The sequence below is a fragment of the Scyliorhinus canicula genome, chromosome 16 (genome assembly GCF_902713615.1).
Source record: "Scyliorhinus canicula chromosome 16, sScyCan1.1, whole genome shotgun sequence".
NCBI classification, from domain to species: Eukaryota; Metazoa; Chordata; class Chondrichthyes; order Carcharhiniformes; family Scyliorhinidae; genus Scyliorhinus; species Scyliorhinus canicula.
This window is the reverse complement of record NC_052161.1, coordinates 132,690,870-132,703,159: the sequence shown is the minus strand read 5'-3', so window position 1 is coordinate 132,703,159 and position 12,290 is coordinate 132,690,870. Positions and strand designations below refer to the sequence as shown.

General features: G+C 47.4%; 1 protein-coding gene and 1 long non-coding RNA gene across 5 annotated transcripts in view; one reads left to right on the top strand and one right to left on the bottom strand.

The window, feature by feature from the left end:
• LOC119950678 overlaps nt 1-1,176 on the bottom strand; it is a 35,752-nt gene extending 34,576 nt beyond the window's left edge. Inside the window, exon 1 of the long non-coding RNA XR_005457387.1 lies at nt 845-1,176. This is a non-coding gene — a long non-coding RNA (uncharacterized LOC119950678). The remainder of the gene's footprint in view (nt 1-844) is intronic.
• A 3,398-nt stretch (nt 1,177-4,574) lies between these two features.
• ttll10 (tubulin tyrosine ligase-like family, member 10) overlaps nt 4,575-12,290 on the top strand; it is a 48,631-nt gene continuing 40,915 nt past the window's right edge. The window contains exons 1-2 of one of the 4 annotated variants that reach the window (XM_038773313.1): nt 4,575-4,696; nt 11,773-11,935. In XM_038773313.1, coding sequence (XP_038629241.1) covers nt 4,585-4,696; nt 11,773-11,935 — 275 coding nt within the window. In that variant the 5' untranslated portion in view covers nt 4,575-4,584. Of the gene's footprint in view, nt 4,697-10,876; nt 11,015-11,772; nt 11,940-12,290 lie in introns of those variants that run through there. The other 3 variants (XM_038773316.1, XM_038773314.1, XM_038773315.1) reach the window with 3 other exon arrangements.

Here is a 12,290-nt window from a genome sequence, read left to right as displayed (position 1 = left end):
GGAGCCAGTGTCCTAGTAGTATTGTCCCTCGATTAGTAATCCAGAGGCCTAGGATAATGCCTTAGAGGGTCCTGGGTTCGAATCCTGCCACGGCAGATGGTGTAATTTGAATTCAATAAAAATCTGGCATTAGAAGTCTAAAGGTGACCATGAAACCATTGCCGATTGTCGTAAAAACCCATCTGGTTCACTAATGTCCTTCAGGGAAGGAAATCTGCCGTCCTTACTCGGTCTGGCCCCACACGTGACTCCAGACCCACTGAAATGGCCTAGCATGCCACTCAGTTCAAGGGCAATTTGGGATGGACAACAAATGCTGGCCCTGCCCAGCGACGCCCACATCCCAAGAATTAATTTTTAAAAAAAATAATGACCAGGTCCAAACCCACTGAAAAACCCACACTGCTCTCACAACAGGTGGTACCAGAATTCTGTGGAGGCACCTACATTTCAGTGAGATAGAGGCAGTGGAGACAGTTTGGGTTTAATGTTTATGGTGGCAGTGTCTAGCAGATCATAGTAATTGATTTATTTCCTGTTTAGTGCACTATCATTGGTGTTATCAGTGTGCTTCAAGCGCGTTCATCCACTGAGTATTCAACACAGGTCTATGGTTTACAATTGGGAACCATCTCCAGCCTGGCACAACTTCTGCCCAATCCAACAAAGCCCTTCCCACCCAAAGGTCCCACGTCCCATCCTGACACCCCCCCCCCCCCCCCCCCCCCCGACCAGATTCTGACCCTGGAGTTGTTTACCAGCAGAAGGCAGGTCTACCGCAGGAGACAGGTAGATTTCTGAAGCGCCTGAAGAAATGCCTTATTTTGTTGTCATTTTATCTTACCTTTGTCGATGAGGCCTACCAGTGCATAGCCATGCACCGGCCTGTTCTGGCGAAGCCGTGACACTCCCTCAACCCATTGAACGGTGAAAGCCAGGGCCTAACCAGCATGCCCTGCACACAAGCAAACATAAGGAATAGGATGAAGCCTGCATTTCCTCATCATCGGGTGATCTACACGCACCTGATCACATAGACGCAAATGCATGTGGGCCGCAGGAAGAGAACTAGAAAACCTAGGCTATAATATTAAACCATGCAGGAAATTCTCTTTGAATTTGTCGATATTCCCAAAGCGGTTTTGACACATGCCTCAAATATCTACACCTGGACCATTTGCTGGTGGGGGGGGGGGGGGGGGAAGTTCTGAGATGGCATTTTGAGCAGCTCCTTCCCTCTTCCCAATTGTGGCATTGTGCAGTAAATATTGAGTGGTGTCGTGAAGTGGGGGATTCTGGGAGTAATCGTTACTTGTGATGTCAGAATGGAGAGGTTATGACAATAAAGGCCTACTAAACCGTCTGCAGCCGGCATTGAGATGGACAATAGCGCCTGAGAGGTGCCCTGAATTAACACCATCCACTGTTGAATTCAAATCACCTTCACAGTGCAAGTTGTGAACGCTGATTTGTTGGCTGACATTATTAGACTGACACCAGAAGATTAGTCTCCAATATTACACTTCCTGGTATCCAAAGTATACATCCATCTTCCATCTTAATAAATATCTTTGTGCCTTTATAGCTGCAATATGGAATGAAAATACTATTGCAGTGCAGTCCGAAGGATGCTGATTGCTCCATGCTACCACAAAGCACTGTGGATCTATTATATAGTTAGGGGGGTGGGGGGAACACAAATTCCTCAAGTTTCCAACCAGCATGATAGTTTTACTTTCTCCTTCCACCGTTGCCTCCTCACCCTGGGTATTTTTTCATTCAATATGACCAGGTTCCCTGGTGGTCTAGTGGTTAGGGTTCAGTGCTTTCATCGGCGCGGCCCGGGTTCGATTCCTGGCCAGGGAATGAAATTTAGAGTGGCACGGTAGCACAGTGGTTAGCACTGTTGCTTCACAGTGCCAGGGTCCCGGGTTCGATTCCCGGCTTGGGTCACTGTCTGTGCGGAGTCTGCACGTTCTCCCCGTGTCTGCGTGGGTTTCTGCCCGGGTGCTCCGGTTTCCTCCCACAAGTCCCGAAAGACGTGCTTGTTAGGTGAACTGGACATTCTGACTTCTCCCTCTGTGTACCCGAACAGGCGACTAGAGGATTTTCGCAGGAACTTCATTGCAGTGTTAATGTAAGCCTACTTGTCACAATAAAGATTATTATATTATTATGACTCGGGCCCTTTGCAGGTTCCCACCCTCAAGGAGCCATTCCATCCCAGCTCTCTCCCCCCCCCCCCCCCCCCCCCCCCCACCCCAGAACATCTTCCCTCTGCCTTTCCCACTTTCCCTAATAGCCCAGCCCTGGCCCCCCTTCCCGTCCCTCCCCGAGAGGAAGATCCTGATTCTTCCCTCCCACTGATAGCCGAACATCCAAATCTACACTTCCACCAGTGTGCACCTCCCCACTCCCACTCCACACTCCCAGATACTGGGACTGCAAATCATTCAACAGGAGATCCCCATTCAAGAAGCAATTAGATGAGCATTTGAAACACCACAGCATACAAGGCTGCGGACCAAGTGTTGAAAAATGGAATTGAACTAGATCGGTGCTTGATGGCCAGCACAGACTCGATTGGTTGAAGGGCCTCATTCTGTGCTGTAAAACCTGGTAAAATGTTGAAATATTTTTTAAAAAAGTAATTGAAACATCTGTAAGCCCTGGCTTTGCGAATATTTTATGCCAGTATGTCACCTTGCTCGGGATTCTCCGTTGCGAGTCGACTACCGCTGTGAGAGAGGACGGAGAATTTGGCGCTCACCGCAGCGGGACTGCAGAATCCGGCTGCCATGATTGGACGGAGAATCACCCAGGCTTTTTGCTGATTTATTTGCCAGTGCAACTGTTGTGCAACTTGTTATCTTGGCCGATGCAGGGGTGAGCACTGACACGTGACTGTTGGTATCACTCAGCAACACAATGTACTGTAATGGTGTCGAATGTGTCTAACTATAGATGGCAAGGTGGGGTGTGGGGTGATTGATGGAGGACAATCTGGGTGTCATTTCCAGTAGCCTTGTGGTTCTATCATTCCCCTATCATCAGCTTAGCGTTGTGTGTGATGACAGTGCAACAAAAACCCAACCATGAGTCAAGATACCGGCAAAGTCTGAATATCAGGTTATTGCAATGGAAGAGAGCTGGAAGTTGGGCGAAATAACTACGCAGAAGCTCCATAGGAGGCGGAAAAAGTCCACCAGAAGCACTGGTGGAAGGAGCATCCATGATAAGTTCTGAAAGGGAACATAATAAATATTTTAAAAATAAATATAAAGGCATAAGACAAAAAGAGAAACCCCAGCAGTCACGGTCGCCGACTTCGATTGAAGGTGTTCCTGGAGGTTTCATCACATGACCTCATGCTGGTCAGTCTTTCCCCGTCTCCAATATTTTTACAACAAATAAGCAAACATGCGAGGAAGCAATGGGGCGAACCACTTTCCTTAATGCTCCTCTGATATTTCTCCTGGGTTACTTGCAGCAGTAACCAGAGATCAAACTTGAAACCCTGGAGAATCCAGAGCAATCACGGAGGGTTAATAACCCACAACAGAGCGGAACCATGTGCATAGCTCTTTAGCAGGACTAGCACAAGGAGCAATGGGCTGAGTGGTCGGTTCTGCAAAGTTCCTTGGTTGAGTTTGCATTGTGCAAATGCAGATGAATAAAGAGAAACTAAATGTGCAGGTCATTAACAAAGAATAGCATCGGTTTGGAGCATGGGGGAACACCACAAACGTGTGCAGATTAATTTTCAACCGGGATTTTCAGTGATTGCAAATCTCAGATCCCCAGAAAAGCCATGCCGGGGCCTAGAAAAGGGGTAGAAGATCCAGGGTTTCCCGTTCCTCATTCCGCTCATTGCTCAGTGACCCTGGATGGAAAGTGCAAGGTTGCGGAGGACAGGTAAGGAGGGGATTGGGTTTGCATCCATCCGATCTCCTTCCTTTGAACAGCCTCCAGGCACTAGGCCGCATCCTGCACCTACAAGAGCTGTACCTCAGTGTGAGGCAATTGCCCAAAATTACCACAGTGACTGAACTTCAGAAGTACCTCATTGGTCTTGGAGTACTTTGGGAGGTCCTGAGGTCAAGGTGACAAGTTCTTTCCCTGTTTTTTTTCTTTGATGAAAGAAATTGAAAAGGCAGTCTTCACAAACGTCCCTTCTTTTGCTTTTATTGTCCCAGTGCGATGTGCAGCACCGAAATTCTCCATGACAAATGCCCCTCTCAGATCCCATAAAGATATTTCAGTGTTCCATGTCATTTGTTACTCCCCCTACAATATCCTCCTGTGTGTTATAATACATCACTGACATCACAGTAGCCCCTTGCAGTGTTGAATCCACGTTGTGTTCTTCCCCCCCCCTCCGCTATAATCTTTAATGGCATCTAACATTGTGTTTATTTGATGAAGACCACTTTTGTCGAACGCAGCATACAGCTGACAAATGAGGAATAATGCTGTCATTTGATCTCAACCTTTAGACACGTGTCACAAACCACTCATGTTTTGCTGTCTTTGGCTTGCAAGCTGAAGCATTTTTATAAAAGGGACAACTTGGCTAACGATGACATGGCTTCAAATGCTGCTGAGCCTTATTTTTCCAACACAGAAGAATTCCGGAACACCTTCCTAAGAAATCTATTTGTTTTCCCGGACATTAGGCTGCGCCAAGGTTCAACAGGTCAGTTACAGCCACTGTGCTGCTGCATAATACTGGCAGACGATGCATGTCTCAGGCAGGATTTCTTTAGTGTTTGCCTGTTACCCTAAGATTGCTACAATAGACCGCTATTCGTAAAAAACATTCTTGTCTGTTTACAGATCTATATACATCTCAGTAACTCAGCACAAGTTTATACTTCTGCTTCTCACCACACCGCGGTCTTTTAGCCCTGTTAGATTGCATTTACATCAGTACCAGGTGCTCACCCTTTATATGACAGTCCCAACATGTGCACTTATACCTTCTACATCTTGACTTTGCCTCTCAGCCCTCCCATTTAGCTTCTCAAATTTCCACTTCAGGATTTGGGTGTGGGAGCCAAAATGACAGTCCCGTGCTGGCTTTTAGGGGTGGCAGGGTGGGGGTGGGGGGTGGTTCTTGACATGTTAACTGCAGAGATTACCGTCAGTCATCCCATTGCACAGGGATCTCTGTGGGACCATCGTGGGGGATGCAATTCAGAGGGGTGTTAAGTTTAATCTTGCCACCATTCCATTCGGCCTTAATGGGGGAACAGGAGGACGAAACACAGGCAAAAATAAAATGTGACAATTTGCCACAGAGGGCCTGATTTTTGGGGTGGTTGTCGATTTCACAGCCCATGTTCCTAGGTGGCACCCATGTTTGACAGCCCATGTTCCTAGCGGGGTTAGGGATTTTGTAAGCATGTGCAGGTGGAGGCCAAATGATGTGGTCAAGAGCGCCCCAGCGCCAGTTTTGTGTTACTCTGCCATTTCCATTTTCATGTCCGGCTCACATTTACAAAAGTGTGAGAGATATTTTGCTGGTAGTTTATAGTTAATTTCTGGCAACTTAATCGAGCTTCGATTGTTTGTAAAAGTTAGCCGTGCATCAGGAATCTGGGCACACACTTTTTGTTTAATCAAGTGGGCATCCTCTTAGCAATTCCATTCCGGTTGAGAGGAAAAAGGATTGCAGCAATGGTGAAGCAACGACATAGAGTTACGGATAGAGAGAAATTAGCTAGGAGGTGACAAGTCCATTGGCACCCTCTCAACAGAAATGTTACAGGCCCAAGTCAACATAACTGTACCACCAGGAGGAGTAGTGCTCCTGGGGGCTGCACGTCTATGAAGAGGGTTATTACTGAGTTGTGTTAACTCCTTGATGCGACCATCAATTTACGCGAAACAGAGAGTAGATGTAAACTGTGGCTTTAATCGACTAGAACAGTACCTGCCTGCGACTGCTCTGCTACTGAGAGCCGCCTACAGGGCTACTGCTCTTTGTACCTCCCCTCAAGGGGTGGAGCCAGGGGCGGAGCCCACAAAGGCATCAACTTGATACATTCCAGGTAATACCTTACAATGGTCCATAAGTGGAGCCCTCATGGGCAACGGCGTGATACAGTTACATACATAGTGAATGGTTAATCATAGAATTTACAGTGCAGAAGGAGGCCATTTGGCCTATCGAGCCTGCACCGGCTCTTTGAAAGAGCACCCTACCCAAGCTCACACCTCCACCCTATCCCCATAACCCAGTCACCCCACCCAACACTCAGGGCAATTTATCATGGCCAATCCACCTAACCGGCACATCTTTGGACTGTGGGAGGAAACCGGAGCACCCGGGGGAAACCCATGCACACACGGAGAGAACATGCAGACTCCGCACAGACAGTGACCCAAGCCGGGAATCGAACCTGGGACCCTGGCGCTGTGAAGCAATTGTGCTAACCACTATGCGACCGTGCTGCCCACATTAATGCAATACTGTGATGAATGCTTATTGTACCCTTAACACCATATAGGTGATGCCCCTTTAAGACCGGGTTTGGAACCCTGGGGGACTCCGCCTCTGGCTCCGCCCCCAGGGAGCCGTACATAAGGTTCCGCCCTGTAGGTGGCACTCAGTAAGCACGCGTCTCTGTAACTGGTTAGTTCTCTGCTTATTAAAGCCTTCATTTACCATTCCACACTCTCGTGTCGTTATTGAGTGTACTACAAATACGTTCACCACACTCCTAAAACCAAGAGATCAAACCCACTGGCTGTGTCTCAGTTGGGAGCATTTTCTCACCTATGAGTCAGAAAGTTGCAGGTTCAAGTCCCACCCAAGAGATTTGGGCATAAACAAAATCCAGGCCCACGACTTGGGTGAAGTAATGGAGTAAATGCTGCACTGTCAGGGGTGCCGCCCTACGAATGGGAATTGAAACCGAGGCCTTCATGAGTGGACGCAAAAATACCATGGGCCTAGATTTAAAGAGCAGCAGCAAATATCTCCCCAATGTCCGTGCTAATATTTATCTCTCAGTCAAGGTCACTGAAACAGACTATCTGGCCATTATCACGTTGCTACCAGGTTTCCTCCGACATAACAATGGTAACTAGACTCTTTGGCATGGTCCTGGGGTGCCGCTGAAAGGAATGGCAGAGGTGAAAGGTTTAATTTATTTGTCTCTTGCTCTCTCCAGGTTGCAATGGGGGCTATCAGGGGCATCAGTCAGTCAGTCTGCTGTTCATGTGTAATCTGCACCTGGCTGATGCCACACTTGGCAATGTTCCACATGGGCCATCTCGGTTAGCAGGGCAGAGATCTCCGGAGTTTTCACAGGTTGCAGAGGCCTTTGACGACACCTGTACTGCCCTCCAGCTGTTTATGTGGAGCCCAGAGCTCTGTACAAAACACACGGCTTTATCTCTGTCAACCCGAAATAAATGTGCCCACCAGCAGGGCACCATGCAGGTCTGTGCCTGCTTTCCTGAGCAGCTGTCCTGACCCATTTATAGTGCAGCAATCCTCCATTTGCCCCCCACTTTGCCCCTTCACGCTTAGGGACGATTCCCCCACCCGCGTGGGATCATGACTCCATTCAGGATGTGCAGAAACTGAACTGCGCTGAACTCCCATCTGTCGAGGTGGTTGGAGTTCTCAAGCTGGTAGCAACAGGGCCCGTCGCTGTCCCTGGGCGTTTGCTGTTGGCAGGATCACCTTGTCCTCTTTAAAAAGCCCTAGCAATGGCTTGTGGTTCATCACAATGGTGCATCAACACCCATACACGTACTGATGAAATCCTTCACCCCAAATACGACGGCCAGCCCCTCTTTTTCGAAGCGGGCGTTAATTTGCTCCACAGCTTCCAAAGTCCTTAATGCGAATGCTATCGGCCTTTCCCTTCTGTTAGTCATGCGATAGGAAAACACCGCTCTGATTCCGTAAGGTGAGGCGCACACATCGGCAAAAGGGGTAAAATACGTGTCCAACTCCGATGGCGTTAGCTGCTGCTTCGCCCTGGCGGAGGCCTGCTCCAGAGGTGCTCTGCACACCCATTCTTGGCGCTTCTTCAGCAATGCGTGCAGTGGGGCGAGGATAGTCGCTAGGCCAGGAATAAATTTCCCGTAGCAGTTTACAAGACCTCAGAATGATTGTAACTGTTGCGTTTTCTGGAGTGGCGGCTTGCTTTATCGCCTGCACCTTCTCCTTAACTTGAGTGTAGGCCATCTCAATCCACGCGATTGCCAAGTCTGTGAGTTCCTTGTCGTAGAAAACACATTTTCCCCTCTTGAGGCGGACTCCCGTCTCGGAACACCGGCCCATCCACTGAGTCTATTAAAATCTCTTTATAATTCTATGCTTCCATCCATTTGTTTACAATGCTCTTATCTCTTTAATTGCCCATTGCTCTTTCTCTTGATAAGTCGAGGTGTTACTCGGTAGAGCAATATAAACTGGTTCAGCATCTGGTGCAGACTCGAGGGGCCGAATGGCCTCCTCCTGCACTGTAAATTCTATGATTCAATGATTCTATCACAGTTTCTGTTTTGACCATCTCTCCCTAATGTTCATTTTGTCCATTAACAGACTCCCCCAGTTTACTGCAGACAACCTGGGGTGAAATTCAATGCTTGTGGCGGTGGGCACATCCACCAGCTGGAGAACCGGTGGAACCCAGGCGTGCATGCCACCCCCCCCCCCCCCCCCCCCCCCACCTGTTCTGTGAGCTACTGGGCAATCAAGCAATGGCAGGTCCCCAGTAGCCGCTGAGTCACTTGGAGTGGTGCTCACTGCCGGTACTACATTAAGTCAAGGCTGCAGGGTCATCATTGGAGCTTGGAATGAAGGTGGTTGTAAGGTGTCTCACTGGGGCCAGTTAGAGAGGCCCATGTGAGGGGGTGGGAGAGGTAATTAGTGTGTAGAGCAGAAAGGAGCCTTTAGCTCTAGATAGTCATGCCTCTAGTTGGTTCTTCCATTGGACATGGCTGCCCACGTAGAATGATAGTCATGTCCACCAGGGTTTAAGTAGTAGTTTGCCCACATGGTGGCATCCTTGGCCGCAGCTGGTTGAGTAGCAGCACTGGTGGGTTGAGGCCTTTAAGTGAGACCCCTGTTTTATTCCATTGAACTCAGCCTGATCTAAGTCGAGAATCTTCAAAACTGTTCCACATTTTTCTCTTTCAAAGCCAAGATTGAATTCAATGATATTATAGTCTCTATTGGACTAATGTCATAGAAAACAAAAACAAAGAAAAGTACAGCACAGGAACAGACCCTTCGGCCCTCCAAGCCTGCACCAGCCATGCTGCCCATCTAACCTAAAACTTTCTACACTTCTGGGATCAATATCCCTCTATCCCCGTCCTATTCATGTATTTGTCAAGACGCCCCTTAAATGTCACTATCGTACCTGCTTCTGCCACCTCCTCCGGCAGTGAGTTCCAGGCGCCCACTACCATCTGTGTAAAAAACTAACTCGTACATCTCTAAACCTTGCCCCTCACACCTTAAACCTATTTCTCCGCCACCCTGGGAAAAATTAATTTAATTAATTTAACATTCAATGTTAACTAAATCTGGCTCAACGCTCATTATTAAAACTAATATTGCCTGCCTCCTTTTCAACATGTTGCAGAAAATTATCCGAAAAATCTGCTAGTATTTGTCTGCCATTCTAGCATGAGCTCATCTGCCAGTCCACATAGAAATTAAAATGACTTTGCCTTTACTATGTGCTTGTCTAATCCCTGCACTGATACATTCTGCCACGGCACACCTGTTACCAGGGAGCGCATACATGACATCTACAATAGCATTGAATCCTTTTCTATTTCCTAATTCTACCCATAAAGACCATTGCCTGCGTACCTGCTTTCATGCTGTTTATGGGCGGCATGGTAGCACAAGTGGTTAGCACTGTTGCTTCACAACGCCAGGGTCCCAGGTTCGATTCCTGGCTTGGGTCACTGTCTGTGCGGAGTCTGCACTTTCTCACTGTGTCTACGTGGGTTTCCTCCGGGTGTTCCTGTTTCCTCCCACAAGTCCCGAAAAACGTGCTGTTAGATGAATTGGACATTCTGAATTCTCCCTCAGTGCACCCGAACAGGCGCCGGAATGTGGCAACTAGGGGCTTTTCACAGTAACTTCATTGCAGTGCTAACGTAAGCCTACTTGTGACAATAAAGATGATTATTATTACCTCTGATTATATCATCTCTTAATATCAGAATAATTTCATCCGAATCACAAACTACGCCGCCCACTCAATGGGATTTCCTATTCTTCCTTTGGACCTGATAACTTGGTTAATTCATCTCCCAATCCAGACTGTTTTGCAGCCATGCCTTGGTAATAACAACCTTGCCGTACAGTTAACTTGAATTGTGCCTGCAATTCAATTTGTTCCTTATGCTCTGTGTGTTTGTATCTGAGTCATGCACCCTATCCTCTCCTGGCTCATCTTGCTTTTCTCACACGTCCCCTATTTCTCTCGCCTGACTTCCTTCTCATTTGGTTTGGAGTTATTAATTCTCTGACATTTTCCACCCCTCTCCACCGCAACCCCCCCCCCCCTCCCCCCACCTCAACCAACCCACCTCCCCTCTGAAACTGCAGCCTATTTACTAGCTTAAAGTTCTCACCATCTCCCTGCTTACCTTTTCACTTGTATTCTGGGCCCACCGCGATTCAGTTCCTTCCTGTCCCAATATTGGTGACACTGTCCCATGAAAGAGAACCTCTCTCTTTCCCACAGCACCCCTTCAGACATGTGTTCACCTGGCTTAACCTTCTTCACCCCAGGGCAATTTGCATGTGCTTGGGTAATAATCCAATGATTATGACCCTTAATGTCCAGGTTTTTAATTTAGCTCCTCGCTCCTGGTACTATTTGAACAGGACATCTTAGCTACTATTATCTCTGCTATTGGTTCTTACATGCATAAGAATGACAGGATCCGTTTCCTCCCTCTCCGGCATCCTTTGATCCTAGTTTGAGATGTCTCTCATCCTGATTCCAGACAGGTAACATACTAGGTTAGTCTCTTGATTCTGCTGGCAAAAGATGTACCCTAATTACCGAACCCCTTATATTGAGCACATTACACTTCCCCTTTCCTTCCCTTTGGGGAACTTACTTCTCCAAGGTTCCATGGTCTTCATTCTGGCTGTCTTTGCTTCAGACTTTATCCTTATCCTCACAGATAGCAACTGTAATGTACTTGTTGAATAGGTCCTTGGCCTGCGTCTTATCTTGCTTTCTGGGCACACCAAGCTCATTCTGATCTTGCACCCCCAGGGAGGGGGAGATGAAGGATTAGTGCTAATGTCGTTGGACTAGTAATCCAGAGTGCCCAGATTATTGCTCTGGTTCCATTGGTTCAAATCCCACCACAGCAGCTGGTGAAACTTAAATTCAGTGTGACTCCAGATCTACATAAATGGGTCCTTCCGAAATGGCCCAATGAAGTCACTCTGTTCCAGGGAAATTAGGGATGGGTGAAAAATATTGACACACCCTCTGAAATAATTTTTTTAAAGTCCCTATGAAGTATGACCAAAGTCCGAAGCAAACTGTTCAGATACTCTCTTCTGTGTCGAAATGTCTTCAGCGAGTCTGAGCTGGTGAGATTTCAGACGGAGGCCATTGGGTCTCCCAGTGGATGTTCAGTGAACAATTAGGGTTATTGATCTAGCGTGTATGAACGTGGTCAGTTCCTGGCGACCTTTGGCTAACCTTTCTTTTTGCTCTGTCTCCCTCTGAATTGTCACATCCTCTCCCGCAACGCCCGCAGCTTTACAAATTGAAGCCTTTGAGAATGCAAAAGAATCTACCAGCGCCATGAACCAGAAAATGATCGACAATACGAACGCCAGGCCCATCAAGCACAGGAAATCCGATGAACTCAGAGACTATGGGCCTTTCTATTATGCTGGAGGCACGAATGGAACTGATCTGTAGGTATAAAAGTAGAGTTTCATTGCACACCTTGCAACTTGATAACCTCTTTAATGACTACTAATTCATGTTAAACCAACTTTCGACACTTTCTTCAAAAGATGTGAGTTAAGAATATTCAATAAACAGGTGGTGCCTTGAGTTTGCGCTGTAGATCACCCCAAAGCTGTTTTATTCTCATACATCAACATGTTGCGATGGACTGAATGGCCTTTTTCTGTTTAAAAGTTCTATGTTTTCTAAGATGATTTCAGCACAAGCATCAGGGTTTCTCCTTAATCATTATCAAAGGCCCCAATCCCAATATCTATATTTCTTCCTCTCTACTCTGTCCACCTGATTCTCCCTCTTTCA